The following is an 18,184-nucleotide window of genomic DNA, read 5'->3' on the forward strand; positions in this document are numbered from 1 at the left end:
TCTCATGTATTGCTCACTGAGCTTGAAAAATCAAAAGAAAAAGAAAAGAAATAGTAAAAAGCATGAGACTTGAGTTATATATTCTGAGTTGTCTTGATTACTCTGCTGTGGTGGTATTATCTATGATTCTGAATGTATGAATTGAATAGTGCATAATTGATATTGAAGTTAAGAATGCTGATTCTTGAGGTACAGGAACTTAGAGAAATATTATGAATTTTCTAAATTGAGTAAGAAATTGATCCTTGAAGAAAAACAAACAACAAAAAGAAAAAGAAAATAAAAGTAAGGTCTAAGGCTCTAAATAGCAATGATTAGGAAGGTCAAACATGATTAAAAGCTCAAAGATTTATTTTTCTAACCATATGCTTGTGGTGTGAATGTGTCAAGTAACCCTTGAGAAAGAGTACTAAGAGTCAAGGCCAAGTGCAATTACAGAGTATGCCAAAGGCTCTGAGCACCACTGATTGGGAGAAATTAAAAGAAAAATTAAAACTCAAAGAGTTCCCTGATTAAGTGCTTGTGGTGTTTTTGTGTCATGTTAAGCCTAAGACAAAGAAAAATATAAGAAAAAGTCGTGTTCAAGGATTAATTAAAGCTTAAAAAGGAAGGGAATCCATAATATCATCCGAGTTCTAGTGCTGAAGGACATTGATATTTCTTAGCTTTAAAGGATAGTGAGATGCCGAAACTATTCTGGATCACAGTGTCATTAACGCCACTCAGTAAAAGAGCAGGAGCTTAATTGAACACTCAAGTCTTAAGCGAGTTCTCTTCTCAGTCTTATATTGTTTTTAGTTGCTTGAGGACAAGCAACAGTTCAAGTTTGGTGTTGTGATGCGTGAGCATTTTTTCTTTATTTTCTATTTATTTTTAGATATAAATTTATTCAGTTTTAATTAAATTTTAGTGTTTGAAGCCTCTTTGGATGCTACTTTGAGTTACTTTAGTGTTTTAATTATTTCAGGTGAAGTTTGGATCGGTTTGGTGGAGTTCGTGCGCAAGAAAAGAGAAGAGTTTGGAACCTGCCAAGCCGGCGCTAAACGCGGACCTGGGCGTTTAGCGCCAGCAACCCAGAAATGCAAGGAAGCTCTCTGCCTACTAGGGCGCTAAACGCCAAGCCACCAAACTAGAATTGAAAGGAGACTTTCTGCCCCCCTAGGGCGTTAAACACCGAATTTAGTGTTTAGCGCCAGCAATACGGATCAAGCTTCACCAAAGGAGCATCTTTAGTTGGATTTGGATTTTAATTATTATATTTTATTTCATTTTAGTTATTTTTATTTACAAATAAAATCTTTTAGATTTAGAATTTATTATTTTATTTTAGTTTCAAATAAAATTAGGTTAGATATAAAAGGAAAAAGATTTAGCCTTTTGGGCAATCTTCGCACTTGCGCACTTTCACATTTTTTGAACCCTAGTTTTCTCTCTGAGTCATGAGGCACTAAACCTTCTTAGTTAAGGTTAGGAGCTCTATTTATTTCTATGGATTAACACTATTATCATTCTATTTTAATTAATGTATTGATTCAGTTTCAAGGATTACTTTCATTCTTCATCTTATGAATCTGGGTATATCGGAAGAACAACCCTTGTTCTATATGAATTCTTGTGATTCTTGGAGAAGTTATCTCACTTAAATATTAGCTTGAAAGTAAATTCCTCCTAAACTGCTTATTGCTTGGACTTAACGGGATACGTGATATATAATCCTTTTATATCTGAGTAATTAGGGTTTTTGTGGCTAATAAACTAGAATTGGATCTAACCCTTTAATCTATATTAAGTGACCAAGGAATTGGCAGTTGATTAGTTTAGAGGAGACTAAATCACTAAGGAATTAGGGTTTAGTCAATTATAGTTTGCCATGAAATGAATCTTGCATGATTAAAATAGTTGGTAAGAAAACTTAATCCAGATGAATAAATAACTCCGAAACCTTAACTGTTTTCTCATATATATTTCTCACCAATTCTACTGCTTGCTTTCTTACTTTCTGAAGTACTGTTTAATGCGATTTACAACCCTCAAAACACCATTTTCTGCTTGCCTGAGTAAGTGAGTCATTCGATTATTGTTGTTCAGTTCATCAATCCTCATGGGATTGATCCTCACTCACCTTAGGTATTACTTGGTATGACTCGGTGCACTTGCCGGTTAGTTTGTGGACTTTGAATTCCGCATCAATACCTCAGGTGAGTGAGGGTTGATCCTGGAAGGATTGATGGACCAAGCAACAATAGTTGAGTGATTTACTTAGTCGGACAAGCAAAAAGGAGTGTTTTGAGTTCAAATTGCATTAAACAGTAATTCAGAAGAGTTAAAAAAGCAAACAATAAATTGGTTATGAGAATTTTATAAGAAAATAGTTAAGGCTTTGGAGATGTTCAGATTTTAGGATTAACAATTCTTATTAACTACCTTGATTATGCAAAGATTCAATTCATAGCAAACTTTGAGTGATTAGATTCCAATTCCTTGGTACTTTAATCCTCCTCTAACTCAATTAACTACCAATTCCTTGGTCACTTAATCTCATTAGAGGGTTTAGGTTCAAATCCTAGTTTATAAGCTACACAAAACCCTAATAATCTAAAGATGATATGATTATATGTCACGTAATACATTAAGTTCAGATAGTTAGAGAATTATGAGAATTCAGTTCCAAGCTGTTATTCAGGTGATTTAACTTTTCCAAGATTCAACAAGAATTCATTTTAGAAGAGAGTTTCTAATATACTCTAATCCGTAGGATAAAGAAAAAAACTGATTCTTGAATGTAAATCAATGCACAAATTAGAAGTAATAAACAATAGTTATCAATCCATCTAAAAAAATAGAGCTTCTAACTTTAACAACGGCAGTTTAGTTGCTCATGGTATGGAAAAATCCTAGCAGAGAAAAATGTAAAGTGTGGAAGAGGAGAAGAAGTCGACTAGGTCAAAATCTCTTCTCTTTTTATATCTAATCCTAATTAATGTAAAATATAATTTCTAAAACCTAAAAATATTTTTTCTTAATTCAAAATTTATTTTAAAAACTAAATTAAATCAAAAGATTTGATGTGATTCACGCGGAAGCCCTTTAATTTCATAATGTTGGTGCCAAACTTGAGCTGGGTGAAGTTTGGCGCCACATTCATATAAAGACGCACGCATTCCCACGTTCCTAGTGCCACTACGGCCGAAACAAATTGGAGCTTTATTGTGATCTTGGCACCAAACTTGGGTTGGATGAAGTTTGGTGCCACCTTCTGCATGAAATTGACTCATTTTCTTCTTTTTGAACTCCGCCAAATTCGTCCGAATGCTACCTGAAATTAATCAAATTGAAAAACAACTCAAAGTTGCATTCATGGTGGCTTAAAACACCTAAATCTTGATTTAATTCAACAAATTCAAATACAAATTCACTAATAAAAGATAAGAAAATGCTCACGCATCACAATACCAAACTTGAATTATTGCTTGTCCTCAAGCAACTGAAAACAATATAAACCTGAGATGTAAATTTGATGAGTGTTGAGTTTTTCAATTAAGCCCCTGTCTATTTTCTGAGTGGGGTTAACAACACTGTGAATGTGGATAGTTTCGACATCTCACTATCCTTTGAAGCTCAGGAATGTTAAGGTCATTCAGAATTAGAATCCGAATAATATTATGAATTCTATTGCTTTTTACTTTGGATTAATCCTTGAACACAACTTGTTTTGTCTTTTCTTTGGTGCTTTGCATCTTGAGCCTAGCTGTGACACTAAATGTTTTGTCTCAAGCTTTGCTTGACACAAAAACACCACATGCACTTAACTGGAGAACACTTTGAGTTTGGATCTTTTCTATTGAACTTTTTCAATCAGTGGTTCTCAGAGCCTTTAGCATACTCTTTATTGCACATGGCTTTAACTCTAAATGTTCTATCTCAAGAGTTCCTTGACACAGTCACACCACAAGCATGTGGCTAGGAAAACAATTCTTTTGAGCTTTTGATCTTATTTAACCTTCCTAGCCATTGATGCTCAGAGCCTTAGGCCTTGTTTTTTATTTATTTTCATTTTCTTTTTGCTGTTTCTTTTGCTTCAAGGATTAATTTCTTATATAATTTAAAGAATTCATAATAGTTCTCCAAATTTCTTTTCCTCAGGCATTGACGAAGGAAAATTGTCGGTAAAGAATTTCTCAAAAAATTCTCGTTGCAAGTATAGTTCTAAACTGACAATTAATCCTCAGTCAATGTTTAAATTGTTTGTCACTTAAGCAAATCTAATAAAATTAACCGAAGTATTTAAACCTCGGGTCGTGTCTTAAGAAATTGCAGGGAAGTGTGTAATTATTGGCTATGAAAAGGTATCTTTTGGGGTTTTTATAATAAGAGACAAGTAATGTAAATAACAAAGAAATAAACTAACAACTAAGAAAGGTCCTAGCAAGGATTGAAAATTGGAATTCCTATCCTCATTATCATCATCAATTGTGATGGTAGGTGCAAACTGTTTTCACTTAGTTATCCTCTAACAAATGAAGGAAAATAAAGTGAGCAAAATCGACTTAAGTTCACAAGTCCTAATCAAAGACTAGATTTAGTAAGTCTCAAGCCAACTAGCAACTTTCAATCACCAATCAACAAAAGAATTTTGATAACTCAAGAGTCTCTAATTAATCAATCCAAGTCAAGAACATAAAAATCTATTTTAAAATTCAACCAAGCATTTTATCAAACGCTTGGAAGGCACAAAACAAAATCATAGAAAAGTAACAAGAAATAGTAAAATATAAGATTAGCAAATGCAACAAATCAATAACCAACAATTAAAGAAAGAAGCAATAAACATGAAATACCTCAAATTGCATTAAAAGGAAATTGAATCTAACAACAAGAGTTTATAAACTAAATTGGAAAAATAAAGAAATCAATAAAAGAAGATAAACTAAGATATTAGATCAATAAAAGGTAGAAGAAAACTAAATTAAAGCAAGATAAAATTCGGACGCTAAGAAGAAATAAGACTAAAAACCTTAAAACTTAGAGAGAGGAGAGAGCCTCTCTTTCTAGAAAACCTACATCTAAAATCTAATGTGTGTGTGAATGAATGATTGGTGAATGATCCTCCCAGCTCCACTCTGCAACCTCTTGTCTTCAATTTCGGGCCTGAAACTAGGTCAAAAGCAGCCCAAAAATCACTCCCAGCGAATTCTGTTAATTGCAGCACGTGACGTTCGTCACGCGTACGCGTCAGCCACGCATACGCATCACTGAATCTTGCACCTGGCCACGCATAGGCGTCAGCCACGCGTGCACGTCATTTGTCTGCTGCACCAGTCACGCGTACGCGTGATCCATGCGTGCACATCGGCACCAGCTTCTCAAATCTTCAACTTCTTGTGTTCCCTCCACTTTTGCATGCTTCCTTTCCATCCTCTAAGCCATTCTTGCCTTGTAAACTCTGAAAACACTTAACACACATATCACGGCATCGAATAGTAATAAGAGAGGATTAAAAATTAGTGATTTTAAGGCCTAAGAAGCATGTTTTCAATCATAGCACAAAATTAGGAAGGAAACTTAAAAACATGCAATTTACATTAATAAGTGGGAGAATAATTGACAAAATTCACTCAATTCAATACAAAATAAACCATAAAATAGTGGTTTATCAGGCATCAACATCCTTTTATCCAAATTAAAATATGTACTATTCATATCATGCATTCAAATTCACAGATAAACAACACCACATCTAAGTAAATAAGACTATTCTTAAATATAAACTCACTTTTTTGTGCAATACATCACTTTCTTTCCTTTTTCTTTTTAGATTCAATCTTAGTGAGCAATACATGAGACATATTTTCAAATTAAAAAATAAACAACTGAATCAAACTAAAACCTAAAAAACTGAAAATACTACATATCATGCAACATATAAAGAAACGCAACAGAAAATAGGAAGATAATATATTAATAGCGGAAGGAAAATAGGAAGTGAGAAAGGAACTAAACCACCTCAGTCATCACGGTTGGTGTCTCTCTCCCCAGGCTGCAGTCCGTATGGTCCTCTCAGTCACCCAAAATCCTGCCTCAGCTGAAAAAGTTCATGGCGCTGAGTCTCTTGCTCCGCCACAATCTGATGGAGAAGGATGTCGTGACTATCCTGTGTTATCCTCATCTACTCAAGAGAGGAAGTAAGTTGCTGTCAGTACTCCTGAGGTGGGAAGTAATGCCCCAGAGGTACAGGAGGCTGGTCTTGCTAAGCCTCCTTCTCGGCTTGCTCTCCTCTCTAGACCCTCTAGTACTCCCTCACATACTCCATGGTCTTCTTGGTGACTGGTCTCTCAATCGAAATAGGAAAATCATTCTCCACCTTCACCCTAGAAGCGTCACAGAGGTGGTAAATGAGGTACAGGACTCCCAATCTAGCATGTGAAGAGGGGTTGGATGCAACGCATTATATCTGATGTGCAATTATGTCTTGCACATTCACATACTCCTTGTTCATGATGCAGTGGATCAGTATGGCTCAATCCACAGTACATTTCGACCAGTTGCTAGTAGGCATAATAGACCTTCAGATGAAGTCTAGCCATCCCCTAGCCGAAGGAATGAGGTCGCTGCTCTTCAGTTGGTTCAGTCTAAAATCCAAACCCAACCTCGACTAGGCTCCTGGGAGGCAGATCTCAGCAAGCACTCGGTCCAACTTCTGGTTCTGGTTCACCCTTTCACTGTAGCTAGTCAAAGTATGCTCAGCAAGTGGCAACTGGAGGACTTGTTAGATGCTCCTTGGACTGAAATTCAATACTCCTCCTTTCACAAAAGTCTGATGATTCTTCTCATTCACCCCTTGGACATCCTTATAGGTGATCCAAAGGTTATCACAGAACTCTTGAACCATCAATTGCCCAACCTCAGTGTGCGGGTCACAGAGAAATTGCAACCCCACCTCTCAATTTGGAACCAAATTTTCGAATACTCGTCCAGTTTCAATGCAAATTTCACTTCCAGAATCACGACTCTCTTGGAAGTAACCTCAAAGAAGTGCTCCTCATGTAACTTGGAGCAGAACCTCCTTGAATCAAAAGAGCTGGTGGCCGGTTCATTGTCCTTTCTCTTTCTTGAAGTATCAGTGCTCTTTGGTGACATTGAAATCAAACAGAAGAAACGAGCAGCATGATAACACCAAACTTAAACGATTGCTCATTTCCGAGCAAAAATAAAATAGGACAAAGAGGAGGAAGAGAATGGAGACAGATAAGGCGTAGTGGATATAAGGGGTATGGAAATAAAATAAAATTAGAAAAGAAAAGGGAGGGGGAATGTGTGGTTGACGGTTGTGGTTTGGGGGGAAGGAATATGTATATGTTGTTGTTGTGGAGAATAGGGTGGAAGGGAACAAGTGGTTGTGAATTGGTTTGTGGTGAATGTAATGGAAGGAAGTTGTGATGGGTAATGTAGTGTGGGGGCTTACATAGAGGGGGAAAGGGGGTTAAGAAGGGTATGGAAAGGAAAAACAAGAAAAAAGGAGGGCTCGGTCAAGGGGAGGGGTTTGGGGAAGGGAGGAATGATTTGATGAGGGATATGGGGGTTGGAAATTGATTTGAAAAAGGATATGGGGATGGAAAGATGTCAGGGGTATAGGGGTTAGCAAAAAGTAGGGAGAATCACGAGTGATTCTCGTGTAAAATTGAAATTCCAAATCAAATTCCCTTGTTCTTCCTCCCTAGTGCCAAACGCTAGTGATGCGGCGCCTGGCCGAACCAAATTCTTCGTGTAAATCTCCCTTGGCGCCAATCGCCAGTGATGCGACATTTGGCGCCTAAATTTTTATTTTTTTATGAAAATACGGTGCCAAATGCCAGGGTGGCCAAGTTTGGTGCCACCCTGGCAAAATGGAACTCCTCTAATTACTTATTGGTGGCGCCAAACTTCATATATTCAAGTTTGGCGCCACCCCTTCCAAAGCCAACATCTCCAAATATGAGCACTTGGCGCCAAACTTGAGTTTCTCAAGTTTGGCACCACTCTTCCAGTAGCCAACTTCTTTAAACTTGTGCATGTGGCGCCAAACTTAAGATTCTCAAGTTTGGTGCCACCCTGACCAAACTACAAGTAAAAAGAAGGAAAACTATAAGAAATTAAAACAAACTAAATAAATTCAAAACAAATAGAAAATATAAGGATACAAATTATTGGGTTACCTCCAAAAAGAGCTTCTTTAACATCACTAACTTGACGGTCAGCTTTGCTAAGTCAGCAAATGAGCGGACCTCTAACAATCAACCTTGCCTCCAAGATAGTGCTTCAGCCTGTGGCCATTGACAGTGAACCTCCTATTAGAGTATTCTTCTTGAAGTTCCACATGACCATACAGAGACACTCAAAGTTCAGGAACTTTGTTGCCTAGTAACCTTTGTGCTCCAACTCCACTACTAAGTGACAGGCTTTGTCATAGACCAGCTGATATGGGACATGCTAATAGGAGTCTTGAATGCCGTCCGGTATACCTAGAGAGCATCTTCAAGCTTCCTAGCCCAGTCCTTCTGTGAGGTACTAACTGTCTTTTCCAGAATCCTCTTGAGTTCTCTAGTAGAAACCTCAACCTATCCACTTGTTTGTAGGTGATAGGGGTTGCCATTTTATGATGGACTCCATACTTCTACAGAAGAGAGTCTAGCTGTCTATTGCAGAAGTAGCTTCTTCCATCACTAATTAGTATATTCGGGACACCAAACTGGCTGAAAATATATCTCTAAAGAAAGCTCAGCACCACTTTGGCATCATTAGTGGGTAAAGCCACTGCTTCCACCCACTTGGATACATAATCAACCACCTCCAGAATGTAATTATTTGAATATGAGGGTAGAAAAGGTCCCATGAAGTCAATGCCCCACACATCAAATAATTCAATTCTAGTATTCCTTGTTGTGGCATCTCATGGTTGTTGGGCAGATTCTTAGCCTTCCGACACTTGTCACAATTCCGCACAAAGTCCCGAGAGACTTAAAAGAGAGTCGGCCAATAAAACCCGCTCTGAAGGACTTTAGTTGCTGTCCTCTCACCTCCAAAGCGGCCACTATACTCGGAACCATGACAATGCCAGAGAATCTATTGTGTTTCCTCATCTGAGACACAACGCCGGATAATACCATTTGAGCATATATTGAAAAGGTAAGGTTCCTCCCACAAGAAGTACTTGGCATCATTCAATAGCTTCTTAAATTGTTGTTTAGTGTACTCATTGGGGATAAACCTCATGGCCTTGTTGTTTGCAATGTTTGCAAACCACGGAGCCCTCTGAATGACAAAGAATTGCTTATCCAAAAAGGTCTCAGTCACAGGAGTGGGCTGTTGCATTCTCTTTTCAGGTTCAATCCTGAAAAGATGGTTAGCCACTTGATTCTCTGACCATTTTCTGTCTCTAATCTCAATATCAAACTTTTGAAGAAGGAGCACCCACCTAATCAATCTTAGTTTAACATCCTGTTTAGTTAGAAGGTATTTAAGAGCAGTATGGTTAGTGAAAATAATAACCACAGAACCAATCAAATAGGACCTAAACTTATCAAATGCATAAACTACAGCTAATAACTCTTTTTCTATAGTTGTGTAATTCTTTTGTGTGTCATTTAACACACAGCTAGCATAATAAATGACGTGCACAAGCTTGTCTTGTCTCTGTCCTAAGACAGCTCCTATAGCATGATCACTGGCATCACACATCAATTCAAACCGTAAATCCCAGTTAGGAAGAGCTATTATGGGAGCAGATACAAGCATAGCTTTCAGAGTCTCAAAGGCAGGCAAAGAATCATCATCAAAACAAAAAAGGAATGTCTACAACCAAGAGGTTGCTCAGAGGCTTAGCAATCTTAGAAAAATCCTTTATAAATCTTTTATAATAGCCTGCATGTCCCAAGAAACTTCGGATTGCCTTTGCATTAGTGGGAGGTGGTAATTTTTCAATTACCTCTACCTTAACTTTGTCAACCTCTATTCTGTTACTTGAATTCAGTGCCCAAGAACAATGCTCAGTTACCATAAAATGGCATTTTTTCCAATTCAAAACAAGGTTTGTTTCTTGGCACCGCTTCAAGACTAAGGAAAGATGTTTTAGGCAAGAATCAAAAGAATTACCAAAAATAGAAAAGGCATCCATAAATACCTCAATGAACTTTTCAACCATATCTGAGAAAATAGAAAGTATACACCTCCAAAAAGTCATTGGGACATTGTGTAACAACTTAACTTTTAGCACGTCATGATCGTACTAAGAATGAGGCGTTACTACTCTATTTTTCTTTTATTAGCTATTTAATATTGAGCCTCTACACGTTAACTGGTCGATAGTTTTTAAGAAAATCGAAATTTCTTTTAGTTTGGTATATACTTCAAGCTAAACTATGTCAAATAAACATATACTCACATAATTAATATTAATACATGATAATTATTCATGCAAGACTCAATTGCAAACCTACCCCCTCTGTAAAAATATAACACTCTAGAAACATCAAGGGCGAGGGGAATAAACCCAGAAGCAACTAGACAAACAAGTCTTCTATTCATTCGTAGCTTTCTAATTAGTCGTCCTATCTGTACCTCTGAAAAGGATTTTGAAAAACTTTAGGATGAGAACAAAGCGACACGTTCTCAGTAGGGAACATGAACGCCATAATAAACAGAGTAAATACAAATAGTTAATTCATATCACAAAAATAATTTTACTTAGAAACAGTTTTAACTCCCTTTCTTTAAATTACGTTACTTAGACAAAATCTTAGTCTCATTAACAATTCTTTATATGTAAACAACATTCCTCAAGTTACTGCAATATCTAAATAAGCTAGCATCACAAACAATATACCTAAATCCAACATATAAACATCACTCCTTAGAATTACAGAATTGAGACTAAGACAAGAAGAGTGGGGATGTCGGTGGCTCTGATGGTGGTGCACGACTCTGTCTTCCTCTCTTCCTCACGTCGTTCTCATCTCCATGACAGCGGCAGTAGAACTAGTGGCGACGGCAGCGGCGCTGCCTCCCTCTCTGGCCGCTGCATTCTCCTTCTCTCTTGTGTCTTTGCTTCTCTCGCGCTCTTCTTTTTCTCTCCTCCTCTTCTCTGTGACGGCGGCGATCCCTTCGGCTTCACGGGCGACAGTGGTGCGCGGTAAGCTGGCGGCACGGTGGAGCCTACCCCTCCCTTCCTTTTTCTCCCCGGCTTTGGTTCCCTCACTCTTTCAATCCCTCTTCATTTCTACCCTTCTGATTTCTTTCTTTCCTTTTTTTTTTTATGTAGGTGTGGGCGAAGTAAAAAGAAAAGGGAATGGCGGTGGGTGAGGAAGGGGTAAATGTGGCTCTTTGAGAAATGAACAAGTGTGGAAGTACGTGTGTGTTTTAGAAAGGTTAGAATTAGTGAAATTAGGGTTTAAAATTGGGGATTTAGGGTTTGAGTAGAGTATTGATTTAAAACCAAATTTAATCAATATGATTAATTTTAAGAATACTATTTATTTTTAGTTCATAATATTAATCAAAACTTTTTTAATTTTTTTAATTTAAATTGTATAAAATTTTTATTTATTAAAACTTTAAATCCTTAATATGAAAATACTCAATTATTTAGAAAATTTTATTGAATTTAAAACTCAAAGTATAATAAAATTTATTTTAATTACATTTAGAGAAATAATTTTCTTTAAATAAAATTATCAACAATTATCATAAATAAACTAATAACTTATTATTTATTTTTTTAAAAGCTGGGGTTGTTATATCCTACCCACCTTACAAAAATTTTTGTCCTTGAAAATTGATATAAGATGGAAAAGATTTATTTCAAGCCCACTTTCAAAAACATCAAAGAAAAGAAACAAAAAGGTTTAACATATTCAGTTTTTCAAATGTGAAAGAAATCATATCTCATGAAGATGACAGAAAAGGTGTAGTGTACTGTGGAGATTTAGAAAGATTCTTAAGATTAGACTCTAACAAGGATGCACATAATAATGACAGGTAAATAGCAATAAGGATGAATATTCCGAAAGGTTCAAGTAATAATTAGGAACATACTCAAGTAAGGATATGTATGAACAACAAGTTATGGTCAGAAGATATTCAAAACACATCCCAAGAAGAATTGGAAACAAAGAATTCTACTGCAAGCAATCAAGGAAGAGATTTACATCAGCACGAATAAGAATTATACATTGAAACGAAGCCAACTCCTAAAACTTAACTTCTAACGTCCCCAATCCCCATGATTCGCATTACTTATTAACTCTATTTTGTCCATGACAACCTATTAGTGTTTCCATATACATAAATTATTAGTATTAAGTTGGCCAGACTTAATACCATAAGGTATGCAATGGTAGGCTAACAGCTTTAATCAACAGACAGTCATGCATATAAAATCTAACTCTTGTCATTATGACAAGTTCCATCGCATGACAGACACTCAGAGTTTGCAGTAAAGCATAATCAGTCCCTTCCCAAGGCTCTACTAGAACGAACTGCTCTGATACCATAGTGTAACACCTTAATTTTTAGCACGTCATAATCGTACTAAGAATGAGGCATTACTACTCTATTTTTCTTTTATTAGCTATTTAATATTGAGCCTCTACACGTTAACTGGTCAATAGTTTTTAAGAAAAACGAAATTCCTTTTATTTTGGTATATACTTCAAGCTAAACTATGTCAGATAAACATATACTCACATATTTACTATTAATACATAATAATTGTTCATGCAAGACTCAATTACAAACCTACCCCTCTGTAAAAATATAACACTATAGAAACATCAAGGGCAAGGGGAATAAACCCAGAAGCAACTAGCCAAATAAATCTTCTATTAATCTGTAGATTTCCAATTAGTCGTCTTGTCTGTACCTCTGAAAAGGTTTTTGAAAAACATTAGGGTAAGAACAAAGCCACATGTTCTCAGTAGGGAACGTGAACACCATAATAAACAGAGTAAATACAAATAGTTAATTCACATCACAAAAATAATTTTACTTAGAAACAGTTTTAACTCGCTTTCTTTAAATTACGTTACTTAGACAAAATCTTAGTCTCATTAACAATTCCTTATATGTAAATAACATTCCTCAAGTTACTGCAAGATCTAAATAAGCTAACATCACAAACAATATACCTAAATCCAACATACAAACATCAATCCTTAGTACATTAATTATTAAGACCACAGCACAAGTAAAGTATCAAATCAAGCACACAAGCAAGTCACCAAAACAACACCACAATCACAGATAAACAAAATAAAACAAACACAATCAAATGTAAATATGCAAATAAGATGATTCATGCCTGTTTCTAGCGCAGGCCATGAGCTCATGCGTCGGTTGTCTACCCGCAACCCGACGTTATTCGAAGTGAACCCCGAATATGGTTTCTTTGCTGTGTCAGTTAGACACCTTGGCATCACGGTTACCCGTGTCAGTTAGGCCTTATCATAATAGCATTTTAAGGTGCATCATAGTAAGAAATAGTGCTATTAGTTAGGCGAATATTCTCGCATTAGCAATCTCAGGCTATTAGTTAGGCGGGCACTTTCGCATTAGCAGTTTGGCACAAGGCCCGTTTAACATACAATTCTCAATTATTTATTTCATTCTTTACTTCCCTTTTCTTTTCATCTAAGTACCCTGTCCATTCTTTAATTCTCACTTTCTTTTCTTTCCATTATGCCTCCACTTCACCTTACAGCTAAGTATACCTCTGCATCACCGCTTAGCTTTAAACGTGTCCTAGGGATAACCTACACACATTTGTTTAACTAAGCTGTTACATTCTGCCAAATTTGCACATATCCTTTGAGTCTAAATCAAGTTTTACCACGTTTGGATTAGAATTGAATCCGATAGCCAACTTAATTAAATCTGCTGCCACACTGAAGAGAATTCAGAAAAAATACAACAAGCAGCTCTGTTTTTGATAAATTCATGATAAATCCAATTCTAATTCGATACTTCCATATTTTGGTGAGAATACACTTAACACCCCAAAGTTTTAGGACAAATAAATTCTAGATCCATAGTACCTCATTTGGTTAATTAAATGTCAGTTGGAAATGCTGCTCTCTTTCTTTAAATTAGTTTTGAATTTCCTGTGAACAGTTCAGCTTCCAAGAGTTATAACTAACTCTACAAAATAGCAATGGAAATAAAATTTGTACTCACTTAAAATAGACTGATAGATATTTAAAATTTTTTTGGAAGCAACTCAAAATTCCAAACAAAATAAAAGTTATAGCATCTGGAATTTGGTACTGCAGAACTAGAAAACCAAAAAATTCTACAGCAACCACTAAACTTCAAAAATTTATAGATTCCAAACCACCTGGCCGAATTCCTTGAACTTTTTATGGAGAATTCTTGACTTCTTTAAGTTTGACAAAAAAATAATTTTGATCGAAAATTATGTCTAGATTTCTCCCAGTTTTTATTTTAAATTGCTGCCAATTATGCAAAAAATTCTGCATTAAGTAATTTTAACAACCCTTCATACCATATTTTATATTCAAGCCTAAAATTCCTCTAAAACCACAATTATAATTTTCTTTAGACTAGCCGAATTTGACCAAGAACACTTAATTCAATATATCACGATTTCATATCATAAGGGCAACGTAATCATATTATCACAACATCCATTCTTTAGCATCTCATCTATCACAACATATCTCAAGTTATGATTCATCAAATAAATTTTCAGTAGCCATCTCAATATTCCATACTCACAATCATCATCAACAAGTACTAGCAGCAAGTATAACTTCAAAATACATAACATCATCTATAATTACTACATGAAATCATTAAACCAATCACCAATCACAGCTATGATTCAACTCAATTCCAACAATTATTCACACAAAGCAACCATAAACTATTTACAATTACTCATTTAATTTTATTGGCATTCATAATTTAAAACCTTTATTTTTAAAATAAATCCCCTACCTCAGTTAGTCAAAACCGCCGAATTTAAATGCGACAATCCCCTTTCTTTTTAATCCATGGCAGCAGCAACTCTAGCAATTCTATAGTGGCACAAACATCCTCACTCAAAACGGCCCCAGCAAAAAAATAAGAGGAGTAATATGGCCGTGCTAAAACAGAGACATGCTATTGAAATTAAAATAAGAATTTGACAAAGGAACAACATTTAAACAGAACAAAGGTATAATCATGGTAGGTTCAAGAGTTACAGAATTGAGACTAAGACAAGAAGGGTTGGGATGCCGCTGGCTTTGATGGTGGTGCACGACTTTGTCTCCCTCTCTTCCTTGCGTCATTATCTTCTCCATGGCAGCGGCATTAGAACCAGTGGCGACGGCAGCGGCGCTACCTCCCTCTCTGGCTGCTGCATTCTCCTTATCTCTTGTGTCTTTGGTTCTCTCGCACTCTACTCTTTCTCTCCTCCTCTTCCCTGTGACAGCGGCGATCTCTTTGGCTTCACGGGCGGTAGTGGTGCGCAGCGAGCTGGCGGCATGGTGGAGCCTCCCCTCCCTTCCTTTTTCTCCCGCGGCTCTGGTTCTTTCACTCTTTCAATCCCTCTTCATTTCTACCCTTCTGATTTCTTTCTTTCTTTTGTTACGTAGGTGTGGGTGAAGTAAAAAGAAAAGGGAATGGCGGTGGATGAGGAAGGGATAAACATGGCTCTTTGAGAAATGAACAAGTGTGGAGGTACATGTGTGTGTTTTAGAAGGGTTAGGACTAGTGAAATTAGGGTTTAAAATTGGAAATTTAGGGTTTAAATAGATTATTGATTTAAAACCAAATTTAATCAATATGATTAATTTTAAGAATACTATTTATTTTTCAAATTATAAATTATTTTTTTAATTAAATTATTTATTAAATCTTTAAATCCTTAATATGAAAATACTCAATTATTTAGAAAATTTTATTGAATTTTAAACTCAAAGTATCATAAAATTTATTTTAATTACATTTAAAAGAATAATTTTCTTTAAATAAAATTATCGAAAATTATCATAAATAAACTAATAACTCATTATTTTTTTTAAAAACTGGGGTTGTTATACATTGCACAGTCTAATCGGCATCTTTCGGTAAGCAAACACTCCAAAAGGGCAAGTGAACGTCGTCTTCTCTTGATCTTGAGGGTCTACAGCAATTTGATTATAGCCAGAATATCCATCTAAAAAACAATAAAATTCATGGCCAGGTAACCTCTCAAGCATCTGATCAATGAAAGACAAAGGGAAGTGATCTTTCCTTGTTGCAGTATTGAGCCTTCTGTAATCAATACCCATATGCCACCTCGTGACGGTCCTTGTGAGAATAAGTTCATTCTTCTCATTCTTGACCACTGTCACCCCTCCTTTCTTGGGAACCACTTGCACAGGATTCACCCCGTGGACTGTCAGAAATTGGGTAAATTCTCCCAACTTTCCAAAGCTTCATTACGTCTTTCTGGACCACCTCTTTCATGGTTGGATTGAGTCGTCTTTGTGGTTGCACAACTGGTTTAGCATCATCCTCAAGAAAGATCTTGTGAATACACTTAGCCGGACTAATCCCCTTCAAATCACTAATGGTCTGCCCAAGAGCTGTTTTATGGATCTTGAGCACTTGTATCAAGCTTCCCCTTCCTCATGTCTCAGAGAGGAGCTAATGATCACTGGATAGGAATCTTGCTCGCCTAGAAAAGCATACTTCAAAGAGGGAGGCAAGGGTTTCAACTCAAGCTTCGGAGGCCCTTCCTCTATATCAGGCATGTGTGACACCTTCTCTTGAGGTGGTGAATCATCAATCTCAAGCAAACCATCCTCTGAAGGGGGTTCCAAAACACCATCAAGCTCTTTGGCATCAAAAATCTCTTGAATCAGTGGCTCAATAAGATAAACTCTCATACACCCCTCAGAATCACTAGGGTGTTGTAGAGCCTCAAGCACATTAAGGACAATATCTTCTTCATTGACTCTCAGAGTCAACTCACCCTTGTGCACATCAATAAGGGCTCTCCCTGTAGCTAAATAGGATCTTCCTAAAATAATGGAGGCATTCTTGTCCTCTTCCATATCCAGTATGACAAAATTAGCAGGAAAAATAAAAAAAAGTCCTACTTTCACCAGTAAATTCTCAACAACTCTAAGAGAAAATTTAATTGCACGATCAACAAGTTGAAGAGAAATACGAGTGGGTTTTACCTCATCAATTTTGAGCTTTCTCATCAAGAAAAGTGGCATGAGATTGATGCTAGCTCCAAGATCACATAATGCTCTCTGACTAGTAATGTCTCCAATGGTGTAAGAAATTAGAAAGCTTCCCGGATCTTGCATCTTCTCAGGGAGATCCTGCTATATAATTGCACTGCATTCATTTGTTAGCACCACTATTTTACTCTCTTTCCAGTTCCTCTTGTTAGTCAACAACTCCTTCATGAACTTAGTATAAAAAGGCATTTGCTCAAAAGCTTCTGCAAAAGGAATGTTGATTTGAAGCTTCTTGAAGACCTCTAAAAATCTTGAAAAATATTTTTCTTTGGTGGCCTTCTGAAACCTCTGAAGATATAGCATCTTTGGCTTGTACTCAAGTGCTGGAGACTTCACTGGATGTTGCTCAAGATCAACTGAAAAGGGGTTATCCAGATGCCTTAGAGGGGCATGCTCTACTCTGTCCTCAGTCTTCTCCTAAGCTTCTTTTTCAACCAGCTCCTCACTAACTTTTGCTTCTGAACCTGCTACCTTACTACTTCTCAGATGTATGGCCATGTACTCTTCCTTTGGGTTAGGCATTGTGTCACTGGAAAGAGTATTAGAAGGCCTCTCAGGTGCTTGCTTGCTCAACTGACCCACTTGAATCTCCAAGTTTCTGAATGAAGCTCGGGTTTCCTGCATAAAATTGTGGGTACTCATGGAGAGCTCTGCAACTATAGATTCCAAGTCAGAAGATTTCTAAAAAAGTGGAAGTGCTTGACATTGTTGAGAGGGCTGAAACTGACGATTGTTGTTGAAGTTATTCTGATTAAAATTGCCTTGAGGAGAAGTGTTCATACCCTGGGTCGAGCTGTCCGACCCGGGTTGTTTAGCGACAAGTCGACCGACCTCTTTAGGTCAGGACTATCCGACCTCTTCTCAAAAGAGGTTGGCCAAATCACCAGGAAAGCCCAAAAAGGGCCCAACAGAGGAAC

General features: G+C 36.7%; 1 protein-coding gene across 1 annotated transcript; it reads right to left on the reverse strand.

Annotated features, from left to right (window-relative positions):
* Positions 16,629-17,333, reverse strand: LOC107611006. The gene has a single exon (XM_016312975.1). It carries the CDS (start codon positions 17,331-17,333, stop codon positions 16,629-16,631), a length of 705 nt encoding a protein of 234 aa, XP_016168461.1.

This window comes from Arachis ipaensis, chromosome B08 (genome assembly GCF_000816755.2).
Source record: "Arachis ipaensis cultivar K30076 chromosome B08, Araip1.1, whole genome shotgun sequence".
Taxonomy (NCBI): Eukaryota; Viridiplantae; Streptophyta; class Magnoliopsida; order Fabales; family Fabaceae; genus Arachis; species Arachis ipaensis.

Coding starts and splice junctions, on each gene's coding strand:
- LOC107611006 (XM_016312975.1), bottom strand. CDS start 17,333: ATGCAAGATCCGGGAAGCTTTCTAATTTCTTACACCATTGGAGACATT.